Source organism: Scyliorhinus canicula, chromosome 4 (assembly GCF_902713615.1).
Source record: "Scyliorhinus canicula chromosome 4, sScyCan1.1, whole genome shotgun sequence".
Classification (NCBI taxonomy): Eukaryota; Metazoa; Chordata; class Chondrichthyes; order Carcharhiniformes; family Scyliorhinidae; genus Scyliorhinus; species Scyliorhinus canicula.
Genome location: NC_052149.1, coordinates 199,852,186 through 199,865,243, shown reverse-complemented (window position 1 = coordinate 199,865,243; position 13,058 = coordinate 199,852,186). Strand labels below are relative to the sequence as shown.

At 47.6% G+C, this 13,058-nt stretch overlaps 1 protein-coding gene across 3 annotated transcripts in view; it reads left to right on the top strand.

The window, feature by feature from the left end:
* The first annotated feature begins 7,002 nt into the window (after positions 1–7,002).
* ddx46 (DEAD (Asp-Glu-Ala-Asp) box polypeptide 46) overlaps positions 7,003–13,058 on the top strand; it is a 100,518-nt gene continuing 94,462 nt past the window's right edge. For all 3 annotated transcript variants that reach the window (XM_038795857.1, XM_038795856.1, XM_038795855.1), the window contains exon 1: positions 7,003–7,176. In XM_038795857.1, the coding sequence (XP_038651785.1) occupies positions 7,160–7,176 (17 nt within the window). In that variant the 5' untranslated portion in view covers positions 7,003–7,159. The remainder of the gene's footprint in view (positions 7,177–13,058) is intronic.

Below are 13,058 nucleotides of genomic sequence, written 5' to 3'. Positions count from 1 at the left end.
CGTGGCCAGCCCCAGGTTGGTGAGGGGCTGGCGCGCGTAAGAAGTTTCCCGCGCATTCGCAGGATGGCGCGGCCCAACTGCGCATGTGCAGGAATCACCTGCCCCAACTGCGCATGCGTGGGTAGGCGCGGCGCCCATTTGGTGCTGCGTAGGGATGCTGGAGTGGTGTGAACCACTCCAGCACCATGCTGGCCCCCCGTGGGGGCCAGAATAGGTCGTGCCCGGGACCTGTTCATACCGTCGTGAAACGCGACGGCGTTCACAATGGCGCGGACACTTAGTCCCGGGAGCGGAGAATACCGCCCCATATTTAATAAATGTTAAGTGGTATGTTGTGATTATGTCCTGAGGTCCAACTCCGAGTTGGGAAAAGAGCTCTGAAGATGTAAAGTTTGGAGCAGCCATTCCAACCAACCCAGAAAAGTGTCTGTTTTCAGAAAGCAGGATTTTGTTTTTGAAGTTTCTTGAATATCCAGAGCAAAGCGGAAGTGAGTTTGCGAGGTCCTATGATAATAATCTTAATAATCTTTATTAGTGCTACATGTAGGCTTACATTAACACTGCAATGAAGTAGCAGTGGACCCCTGGAGGTTCGCCCACCCGGGGGAGAAAGAATTCTCCTTCTTCTCCCCAGTACACAACGTGTACACCAGAATTGACTTCTTTGTGGTGGGGAAAACGGTGCTTCCAGGGATAGACAAAGTGGAATACTCCGCAATTGTGATATCAGACCACGCTCCACACTACGTGGACGTGCGGCTAGAGACGGGAAGGGCCCAGCGCCCCACATGGAGGTTGGACGGTGCCTTACTAGCTGACAAGGCCTTCAGCGAAAGGATAGCGCGGGCCATAGCAGAGTACACGGAGAACAACCAAAACGGGGAGGTCTCACCCTCCACGTTCTGGGAAGCGCTTAAGGCCATACTAAGAGGGGAAGTCATTGCCTTCAAAGCGCAAAGAGATAGGGAGGAAAGGGTGGCTAGGCAGAAGCTGGTCGACTCCATACTGGAGGTAGACCGTAAATACTCCGAGGCCCCGAACGTAGAGCTCCTGGCGGAGAGGAAAGAGCTACAAAGGAACTTTGACCTGCTCTCCACCAGGAAAGCAGTGCACCAACTCCGCCAGGCGCGCGGGACCCTGTACGAACACGGAGACAAAGCCAGCCGCCTGTTGGCACACCAGCTGAGAAAGCAGGCAGCCACCAGAGAAATTGCGCAAATCAGGGGTACCGGAGGCACGTTGGAAACAGAACCAGAGAGGATTAACAAAACCTTCAAGGCCTTCTACCAAGAGCTGTACACCTCAGAGCCCCCAACGGGGAAGGCTGGGATGAACCGGTTCCTTGATGGACTGGACATACCAGCCGTGGGAGAGGGCAGAAAACGGGACCTGGAAGCACTAGCACTCTGAGAGATCATGGACAGCATTAGCTCCATGCAGGCGGGGAAGGCGCCGGGACCGAACGGATTCCCGGCGGACTTCTACAAATAATTCGCGACAGCGCTGGCCCCGCACCTGCGGGAGATGTTCACAGACTCGCTAGCTAGAGGCACACTCCCACCTACGTTAGCACAGGCCTCAATCTCGCTGATACCTAAGAAAGACAAAGACCCAACGGAATGTGGGTCATACAGACCCATATCTCTGCTGAACGCAGACGCCAAAATACTGGCCAAAATCCTAGCCAAAAGGCAAGAAGACTGTGTACCTGAGGTGGTCACAGAGGACCAGACGGGCTTCGTCAAAGGTAGACAGCTTACGTCGAACATCAGGCGCCTGCTGAACGTGATAATGACCCCCTCCAGGGAGAGAACACAAGAGGTGATCATCTCCCTGGACGCTGAAAAGGCCTTCGACAGAGTCGAATGGAAATACCTCATTGAAGTACTGAAGCGGTTCGGGTTTGGAACAGGGTTCACCGCGTGGGTAAAACTCCTATACAACGCTCCCATGGCGAGTGTATGGACCAACAATACCAACTCCCAATACTTCCAGCTGCACAGGGGCACCAGACAAGGATGCCCACTGTCCCCGCTGCTGTTCGCACTAGCAATTGAACCGCTAGCAATCGCGCTCAGGGCAGCAAAAAATTGGAGGGGGATTCGAAGGGGAGGCAGAGAGCACAGAGTCTCACTCTATGCAGATGACCTGCTCCTCTACATCTCGGACCCACAGAGCAGCATGGACAGAATCATTGCGCTCCTGAAAGACTTTGGAGCCTTCTCGGGCTACAAACTCAACATGAGCAAAAGCGAGATCTTCCCAGTACACCCGCAAGGGGAGGAGGGGCAGCACTAAAGGGGCTGCCGTTCAAACAAGCCCGACACAAATTCCGCTACCTGGGGATCCAAATAGCCCATGACTGGGATCCACAAATGGAACCTCACCAGTCCGACGGAGGAAGTAAAAAAGGACCTGCAAAGATGGAACACACTCCCACTCTCCCTCGCGGGGAGTGTCCAGACGATCAAAATGAACGTACTGCCCATGTTCCTCTTCCTGGTCAGATCCATTCCGATCTACATTCCCAAGGCCTTTTTCAAAGCACTGGACAAACTAATCATGGCGTTCGTATGGGGGGCGGGGGGGGGGGGGGGGGGGGGGGGGGGGGGGGGGGGGGGTGTAAAAATGCTAGGATCCCAAAGAAGGTCCAACAAAAAACAAAATCCGGGGGGGGGGGGGGGGCTAGCCCTCCCAAACCTACAATTCTACCACTGGGCGGCAACAGCCGAGCGAGTAAGGGGATGGATCCAGGAGCCAGAGGCCGAGTGGGTGCGTGCAGAGGACGCCTCCTGCATGGGGACCTCCCTCCAGGCCCTCGCCATGGCAGCACTCCCATCCCCACCCAAAAAACACTCCAGCAGCCCAGTGGTGACAGCCATCCTCCAATCCTGGAACCAACTGCGGCAGCAATTTGGCCTGACCAAAATGTCGGACAAGGCTCCCATCTGCAACAACCATAGGTTCACACCAGCACTGACTGACGCCACCTTCAAAAGGTGGAGGTAGGACGGAGGGACACTGACAGTCAGGGACCTATACACGGACGACAGGATCGCAACACTAGACGAACTGACAGAGGAATTTCGGCTAGCCAGGGGGAACGAGCTACGGTATCTGCAGCTCACAAACTTCTTACGAAAGGAGACAAGGACGTACCCACAACCGCCACGACAGACACTACTGGAAGACCTACTGGACGCAAGTATCCTAGATAAAGGGAACTGTAGCGACATGTATGACCGACTGGTAGAAAGGGCCGAAACCGTACTGGACGCAGCAAGAAAGAAATGGGAGGATGACCTGGGGCTTGAGATAGGGTGGGGACTCTGGAGCGAAGCACTACATAGGGTCAACTCCACCTCCATGTGCGCAAGGCTCAGCCTGACGCAACTAAAAGTGGTACATAGAGCCCACTTAACAAGAACCCGTATGAGTAGGTTCTTCCCGGAGGTGGAGGACAGATGTGAACAGTGCCAAGGAGGCCCGGCCAACCACGCCCACATGTTCTGGTCTTGCCCCAGACTTGTGGAGTACTGGACAGCCTTCATTAAGGCAATGTCCAAAGTGGTGGGAGTGAGGGTGGAGCCACGCCCGAAAGTGGCGGTCTTCGGGGTCTCGGACCAGCCAGATCTATTCCTGGGGAGGAAGGCGTACGCCCTTGCCTTTGCCTCCCTGATCGCCCGCCGTAGAATCCTGTTTGGCTGGCGGTCAGCAGCACCACCCAGAGCTGCAGACTGGCTGTCCGACCTCTCGGAATCTCTCCAAATGGAGAAAATCAAATTTGCCATCCGAGGGTCAGACGACAGCTTCCACAGAACGTGGGAGCCATTCATGCAATTGTTCCGTGACCTGTTTGTGGCCAACGAACAAGAGGAAGAATAGTCGGGTGGCCAAGAATCAGGGGAAAATGGACGGGAATCGGGGGAAGGTAGCCGGGGGGGGGGGGGGGGGGGGGGGGAGGGCTACGGGTTCGTTGTGGGGGTTTGTTCTCATGGTTTTATGCTTATTTCTTTTTCTTGTTAATTTATTGTTTTTGTATTGGAGGGGAGGGGTCACTGTTTTTCTCTGTTGTGATAAAATTTGTTGTTGAAAACTTGAATAAAAATTATTCCAAAAAAAAGGAAGGACAAAGCCGCAAGCGACAGTCTGATGGCAAGCTAAGGCCCAAAACCAAATTGTAAATAAATGCCTATAAACATGTGCCTCGGCCATATTGGGGAATGTAAAATATGCATGCCGGTTAAAGAGGGTGGCCACAGTTGTTATTATGAAGATGCTTGCCTGTAAATATACATGTTAATTTTTGCGTGTTTTTTTTCCAATAATTTGTAATTTGTTGGATATAAAATATGAAAACTCAATAAAAAACATTTTTTTAAAAAAACACTGCACTGAAGTTACTGTGAAAATCCCCATGTCACCACACTCCGGCGCCTGCTTGGGTACACTGAGGGAGGATTCAGAATGTTCAATTCACCTAACAAGCACATCTTTCAGGACTTATGGAAGGAAACCGGAGCACCCGGAGGAAACCCACGCAGACACGAGGAGAAAGTGCAGGCTCTGCATAGACAGTGGCCCAAGCCGGGAATGGGACCTGGGTCCCTGGAGCTGTGAAGCAACAGTGTTAAATACTATGCTACCGTGCAACCCGTACCTTTCCTACAGCAATAGCAGGTTTGCCTTGTGATAATATTGCTGGAATTTTGTAGTTACATATCTATAAGGGAGTGTTGCCAAGATGGTGTTTACCTGTGTGTCTAACCAAGTGAGGTTATTTTGTGGAATGTTCTATGAAGTAGTTTTAGCTATGTAACTTTAATCTTGTGTGTTGACGTTTTCTTTTGTTAATAAATGTTTTAATGTAATGCTTAAAATTCCCAAAGAGTTACTGCAATTTGTGGTTTTTTAAATTCAGATTGTTCTTCTCATTGCCAGAATACAGAAAAATGGTTATGATATGTGGGCCAAGTTTCCCTTTGGGGTTTGGTTTGCGCAGCAATTCACATCTGCTGGATCATAACACTACATACTGACTCCATCCCTCTCTCTGGGAACAGTCTGAGATTAAACCAGCCTGTTCACAATCTTGGTGCCATATTTGATCTTGGGATGAGTTTCCAACCTCATTATGATTACGAACTGCGATTAAATGTATTCCTGGAGGGTTCATCACATAAATTGCCACTATGATCCAGCCATTTGTCAGCCAATGTTTGTACCCTTGTGATGATGATTGAAGAACAAAGGGACTCAAAAAGATGATGCTTGACTGAAGCAAACAGCCTTTTTTCCCCATTTTCAATACTTTTATTTCTGGTAATGAGGAATATTCAAAGAAATGTTGTTTTTTTAGTTAGTTTTTAAAAACAATTTAGAGTATCCAATTCTTTTTTTCCAATCAAGGGGCAATTTAGAGTGACCAGTTCACCTACCCTGCACATCTTTTTGGGTTGTGAGTGTGAGACCCATACAGACACTGGGAGAATTTGCAAACTGCACACGGAAAATGACCCGGGGCCGGGATCGAACCGGGTTCCTCGGTGCAGTGAGGCAGTAGTACTAACCACTGGGCCATCGTACCACCCCAAATGTGTTTTTTTTTAACTATCTCTTTTAATATCCCTATGGTTTTTCCCAGGGTTGCACAATGGCGCACTGGAGATTGATCTTCAATTCCTGGAGACTCCAGGCTCTTCCTGGAGGGCTGGGAACCGCTGACCTCATAGTCATGCCGTCACTAAGATCACCTATTTCCCCCTCTGTAGCATCAGCTGAACTTGCTCCTGTTTCAGCTAATCCGCTGCCATAACCCTTATTCATGCTTTGGTTACCACTAGATTTGACTATACAGCACAGTACTAGGGATGCGGGTTCGATTCCCGGCTTGAGTCACTGTTTGAACGGAGCCGGCACATTCTCCCCATGTCTGCGTGGGTTTCCTCCCACAAGTCCCGAAAGACGTGCTTGTTAGGTGAGTTAGACATTCTGAATCCTCCCTCAGTGTACCCCAACAGGTGCCGGAGTGTGGCGACTAGGGGATTTTCACAGTAACCTCACTGCAGTGTTAATGTAAGCCTATTTGTGACACTGATAAAGATTATTATTATACCAATGGACTCCTGGCTTGTCTCCCATATTCCATCCTCTGTAAACAAGGTCATGCTAAACTCTGCTGCCTATGTCTAAACCTACAACAAAGTCCCATTCACCTATTACCCGTGTTCACTGTCTAACAGTCAAACAGAATCTTGAATTTAAAACCTCATCCTTACCTCTAATCTCCTCCAGCCCCAAATTCTGGAGATGTCTGCATTCTCTAATTCTGGCTACTTGAGCATCTCCAATTTTAATTACTCCACCATGGGTGGCTGTGTCCTTGGCTGTCCTAGCACCAAGCTCTGGAATACCCCAATTACACCTCTCGGTCTCCCTACCTTGCTTAAAACCTTCATCTTGGACCAGCTTTTGGTCATCTGACCTAATATCTCCTATACGGCTCAGTGTCCTATTTTTAGAATGCTCCTGCGAGGTGCCTTGCAAAGTTTTATTACTTTATCATACTATTGGCAACAGCGCTGGCGAGCGACCTGTTCCAGAAAAAAAGTTTATCTAAAGAAACGGAGGTAAGCTTGTGGTTTGTTCGCCTCCTGCCTGTCGAAGCAGGGAAGAGAATCAAGAAGGAGACATGGCGTTATATAAATTGTCATGATATGCAAACATGCAGATAATGATATACAGACAGGCAGCTAATGAACACAGAGAACAGGACCTGACCAATGAGTCGAACTCATAGAGAACTGTGCTAACTGCGCTACTGGTTCAATAAATCAGATTGAACCAACTTCAAGGTCTGGAGTATGATTTGGTCAAAGCTGCATCCAGTTGCAGCCTGTGTTACCCAGAGTACATAACACATGATAAATATTTGTTGTTGTTGTTGTTGTCGTTGACTGTTCGGAATACCAATTGTCCCCTTCGTCACAATGAGAGAGGCACTGCAATTTAACCCTCCAGGCGGCTGAGGGCGCTAGAGCCGGGAGTCGGGTGGTTGTCGCTGTTGTTTGCTCCCTTCCTGCCGCTCACTCCAGCCCCCGGGATTGTGGCGGAGGAGGAGGAGGAGAGTTGGCGGTTTTGTCGTCTATAACCGTCAGGAATGGGGAGAGAATCCAGGTGAAGATCCATGCGCGCGCGAGCGCTCAATGGCGGGCAGAGCGGTCGGCGGAGGGGCGGTGGCGAGGGAGGGAAGAGAGGCCCGCCCGATGGAGTAGGCCTGGAGGCCCGGGTAGTCACCCAGCCGGTCCTCAGCACCGATTAACACCGACCGCACGCGCTTTCTCCAGCAAACGACATTAAAAAACACACATCCCGATCACTTCGATTTGGGGAAGTTGCATTTGTCTCCTCCATGTGTGTGTCAGTGTAGCATCACCAGTTGTCTCGCTGACTGACCAAAGGGAGCTCCGGGTTCCTGATGTGTCCTGAGCAAGTTGATGTTGGCCAGGGTGCTAGGGAATGGGGAGGTGAACGTGCTTTCACTTTAGTTCGGATGAAAATCTATCCAAGCTGCTCCCCCTGTACCAGCTAAGAAACCGGGATTGGGAACGGGTGTGATATCCTTGAAAAATCAGTCGTGGCTCACTTGTTCAGTCCCACAGATGAAACAACTTCTTGGTAACTGCAACTTACCTCGTCAGCTGTGACTCACGTCCGAGGCGCAAGGTTGTGGGGTTCGTGACCAACTCCAAAACTTTAGCGCACATCAAGGCTAAGGCAGTGCTGTAGAACCGACATGGATGTTATCTTAAAGATGAGACGACAAACAGAGCAGGGCCTGTCTGCTCTCAGATGGATGCATAAAAATTCCATGGCATTATTTCAAAGAATAGCCTCCCTCGGTGTCCTGGCAAATATTTGCCCTTCGATCAATAACACAAATAAATTCAGACCATTATCACATTGCTGTTTCTGGGAGCATGCTGCCGACAAATTGGCTGCTGTGTTTCCTACCTTACTAACCGAGACCGCAATTGTACTGAGATTTAGTTGACCTGTGCATCGTAAAATATTTTTGAATGTTCTCTGCTCATGGAAGGCGCTATATAAATGCAAGTCTTTTCGAGAGCTGTTTGTTTCCATTATGCAGAATGGTCCCAAAGTTGGGAAATGGATGAAAATCAAGTAGTAGCACTTAGATGGTGCTAAATCTTTATTTAATTGCCAGCAGATTATCCCAACTTGGATGTAGACTTCTAGGTTCTCGGACATTAAAGATGTATGTCAGCAAAACTCATGTTCATATAAAGGATTTGGAAGGGGAGCACTTTATTTTTGTAACTCGCCAACCTCCAAGGATGTTCGGTGCATTACTAATTTAACTTGCAGGGAAATAAAACAGTTATTTTTATTTAGTTTGCAATCAGATGGTACTAATTTCTTACTTGAAATGTTGATTATTTTACATGGTCTTTGACAAAGGTGGTGTATGTATACATCAAAGGCATTGCTTGATTGAAGACATTTAACTGAATGGTTAAAAACTGGAGAATACACAAATGGATGACTGTCAGCCCCCATTTGTATGAAGTTCAACATTGCATGATTTAATATTCTTTTTGTCGGAGCTCGAAAGGTTAGAAAAGTTAGAATGGTTAATTCCCTGCATTTTAACTGAAGCAAGCCAAAACATTTGAACAACATATTTTGATTTTGCACTAGCCAAAGGTTAGGTCTTATTGGCTGTACAGATTCCCATTTACCCTCCCCATCTCTTATTTTATGGCAGAAGTATCTACCATATCTTCAGGCTTTGTTCCCCCTTTCCCCAAAGCCATTCATGCTGTCAAACCATAGGAATCCACAGGTCAAACATCTCAGATTGCATTCCCAGTTCTCCAACCCCACAATATCCATCCTTTTGAGGTCCAAAAGCCTCAGGACCAGGTTTGCGTGCGCACATGCATACCTAACTTTGCCCACCCGCCCCCTGGACTTTAATGTTCTGTATCGCTTATCTAAAGCTCTTTCCCCTACTGTTAGCAAATTCTGGGACCCAATCCCTGCTCTGCCGAATTGCATGACCACTATACTCATGCTACCAAAAGCAAACTGTATGAACAGAAAATACAAAATTCCATGTTGTTGAAGTTATTACACTGGCAAGCCTGTGTAAAGTAGGTTCATCTGTTGCTGGGGGGGGGGGGGGGGGGGCACGGTGGTTAACGCTGCTGCTTCACAGTGGGACCTAGGTTTAATTTTGGCCTCAGGTGATGGTCTCTATGTGGAGTTTGCACTATCTCCCTGTGTCTGCATGGGTTTCCTCCCATAGTCCAGAAATATGCAGGTAAGGTGGATTGGCCATTCTAAATTGCCCTTTAGTGTCCAAAAGGTTAGGTGGGGTTACTGGGTTATGGGGATAAGGTGGGAGCCTGACCCCCAGGTAGGATGCTGTTTCAGAGGGTCGATGCAGATGTGCTGAATGACCTCCTGCACTGTAGAGATTCTCCTGCACTGTAGAGATTCTCCTGCACTGTAGAGATTCTATCTGGAGAAATTGTAGAGAAAAGATCATGTTTGACTGAGGAAGTAACAAATAACGTGGATAAAAAGGAATCGGTGGACGTGGTGTACTTGGATTTCCGAAAGGCATTTGATAAGCTTCTACATCAGATATTGCTACACAAAATAAGAGCTCATAGTGTAGGGGGAAATGTTTATCGGGATAGAAATTAGCTAACAGGATGCAGAGAATATGGATAAATGAGTAATTTTCAGACTGGCAAACTGTAACTAGTGTAGTGCAACAAGGATTAGTGCAAGGATCATGGAATGTTAGTATTTGTTGCAAGGGAATGGAATAAAAGTTTTGCTACAATTGTATATGACATTGTTGAAACCACATCGGGAGTGCAGTGTACACTTTTGGTCTCCTTACTTGAGAAAGAATATAATTGCATGAGAAGCAGTTCAGAGAAGGTTCACTTGACAGATACCTGGGATGAAGGATTACATTGAGGAAAGTTTGGGCCTATGCCCATTAGAGTTCAGAAGAATGAGTGGTGATCTTGTTGAAACGTAGAAGATCCTGACAGGACTTTACAAGGTAAATGCTAAGAGGATGCTTTCCTCTTGTGCGCAAGACTGGAACTAGGGGACACAGTTTAAAAATAAAAGATCTCCCATTTAAGTTAGAGATAAGGAGAATTTGTTTTCTCTTGAGAGCCATTGGTCTGTGGAATTCTCTTGTCCAGAGAGTAGTGGCAATTTTAGGCTTATTGTCACATATACCAAGGTACAGTGAGAAGTATTGTTTTGTATACAGTCCACGCAGATCGTTCCATAGATGAAAAACATGGGATATATGATAAATACACATGCAAATGTATAGGCATCGGGTGACGCATACAAAGTAGTGCTCCGCAGTGGAGAAGATGCGTGGAGGGTCATTCAGGAATCTGGTAAAGTGGGGAAGACCCTGTTTTTGAATCTATTAGTGCGTGTTTTCAGACTTTTGTACCTTGTGCCCAATGGAAGATGTTGGAAGAGAGAATAACCTGGGTGGGAGGGGTCTTTGATTATGCTGCCCACTTTCCCAAGGTAGCTGGAGGTATCGACAGAGTTAGTAGATGGGAGGTGGGTTCGCGTGATGGACTGGGCTATGTTCACGACTCTGTGGTTTCTTACGGTCTTGGGCCGAGCAGTTGCCATATCAAGCTCGGATGTAGCTTTCTATGGTGTATCTGTCAAAATTGGTAAGAGCAATGTAGACATCTGAATTTCCTTAGTTTCCTGAGGAAGTATGAGCGCTGCTGTGCTGTCTTGGTCGTAGCGTTGACGTGTGTGGAACGGCATATTGTTGCGTCGATGAAAGGGTCAATTAATATTTTAAAGGCTAGGTTAGATCGATTCTTGATCGACAAGGGAGTCAAAGGGTAATAATAATCATCTTTATTGTCACAAGTAGGCTTGCATTTACACTATGGGGTAGACAGGAAAGTGAAATTGAAGCCACATACAGATCAACCATGATTTAATCAAATTGCAGAGCAGGCTCGAGGCTGAATGGCTTTCTCCCACTAATTTGTCTATGTATATTCAAGGTAAATTACCTTGTAAGGTGGCATTAGGACTAATTTTTGGTTTGGGTATGATGTATAAGCAAATCGTTTGCGGCACATTCAGACTGGGGCCAATGTCTGTGGGGAAATTAACTAGTGCTGTTCTTGGAGGGGGTAGTGGGCGAGGGGAGGACAACCAAAATGATGCATGAAGACTTGGAGAGACAAACAGTGGTGGAATCAAGAGGGATAAATGAAAAGCAGATTAAGGTAAGTATGGAGTCCATGTGTTTAGATGCATGGAACATGACAAATGTGGTTGATGAGCTGCAGGCATACGTTGTCTTGCAAAGTGTGTGATACAGTGTCAGTAATGGAAAGCTTGTTTAAACCAGTGTAGAAATGGGAGCTCAACATCCTACTACAATGTATTTAAGAGAAATGGGGAAAGGAAAAAGGGAGGGGGAATATTATAACCCTGTAAAAGGATGATGTGCTTCAGGATTCAAAACCATAATCTGTCTGATTGGCGGTCAAGGAGCAGTTATACTGCTGTGTGTTTCTGAAACCACCCCACCCCCCACCACCACCACACGCATCATTGCTCCGAAGTGGAGATAGTCGATAGCTTTTAAGTTCCTGGGGGGGTCACCATCACCAACAGTCTGTCCTGGTCCACTAGCGTTGATGCAACAGTCACGGAAGCCCAACAACGCCTCTACTTCGTACGGAAGCTAAAGAAATTTGGCATGTCTGCATCGACTCTCTCAAACTTCTACAGATGTGCGATAGAGATCATCCTATCGTGCTGCATCACAGCCTGGTATGGCAACAGCTCGGCCCGAGATTGCAAGACACTGCAGAGTGTGGTGAACTCAGCCCAACACATCACACAAACTTGCCACCCTCACATAGATTCTGTATACACCTTCTGCTGCCTCATGAAGGCAGACAGCATTATCAGAGACCCCTCTCACGCAGGCTTTGCCTTCTTCCAGACCCTTCCATCAGGTAGAAGATACAGAAGTCTGAAGACCCGCACGTCCAGACATAGGGACAACTTCTTCCCCACAGCTACAAGATTCCTCAATGACTTTCCCTCGGACTGATCTGTTCCCTGTAAGAACACTGTTCACGACGCCCTATGCTCCTTTTGCTCATGTATTTGCTTTGTTTGGCCCTTGTTCCACACTGTAATCAATCGCTGTTTGTCAATGTACCATTTGTCAATGTACTCTGTTGATTATTCTTTTTGTCTACTCTGTACGTACTGTGTACGTTCCCTCAGCCGCAGAAAAATACTGTACTTCGGTACATGTGACAATAAAATCAAAGTCAATCCTACAGCCCATCAAGTAGTGTGAAAGCAGTGGAAGTTCAAATTTGCATGCAAATTTAAGAAATTTGTGATATGAACTGGGGGAAAACAATATAATGGGCAAGGGGGTGGAGGAATTCTTCTTTGGATTTGTTAAAAGCATGTTACGTCTGACAAATTTGATTGCGTTCTTCATTGAAATAATGCAGAGGGTTGATAAAGATTGTGCGCAGTTGATGAGTTATATGGACTTCCAAGAGGCTTTCTCATAGAATTTACAATGTAGAAGGAGGCCATTCGGCCCATCGAGTCTGCACCGGCTCTTGGAAAGAGCACCGTACCCAAAGTCAACACCTCCACCCTATCCCCATAACCCAGTAATCCCACCCAACACTAAGGGCAATTTATCCAGGGCCAATCCACCTAACCTGCACATCTTTGGACTGTGGGAGGAAACCGGAGCACCCGGAGGAAACCCACGCACACACGGGGAGGATGTGCAGACTCCGCACAGACAGTGACCCAAGCCGGAATCGAACCGGAGACCCTGGAGCTGTGAAGCGGTTGTGCTATCCACAATGCTACCGTGCCACAATTCATAAGGTGCCACAAAATCAACTTGGTAGCAAAGCCTAAGCTTCTGGAATTAAAGGGGCATGGGTGTGGTGACACAAAATTGG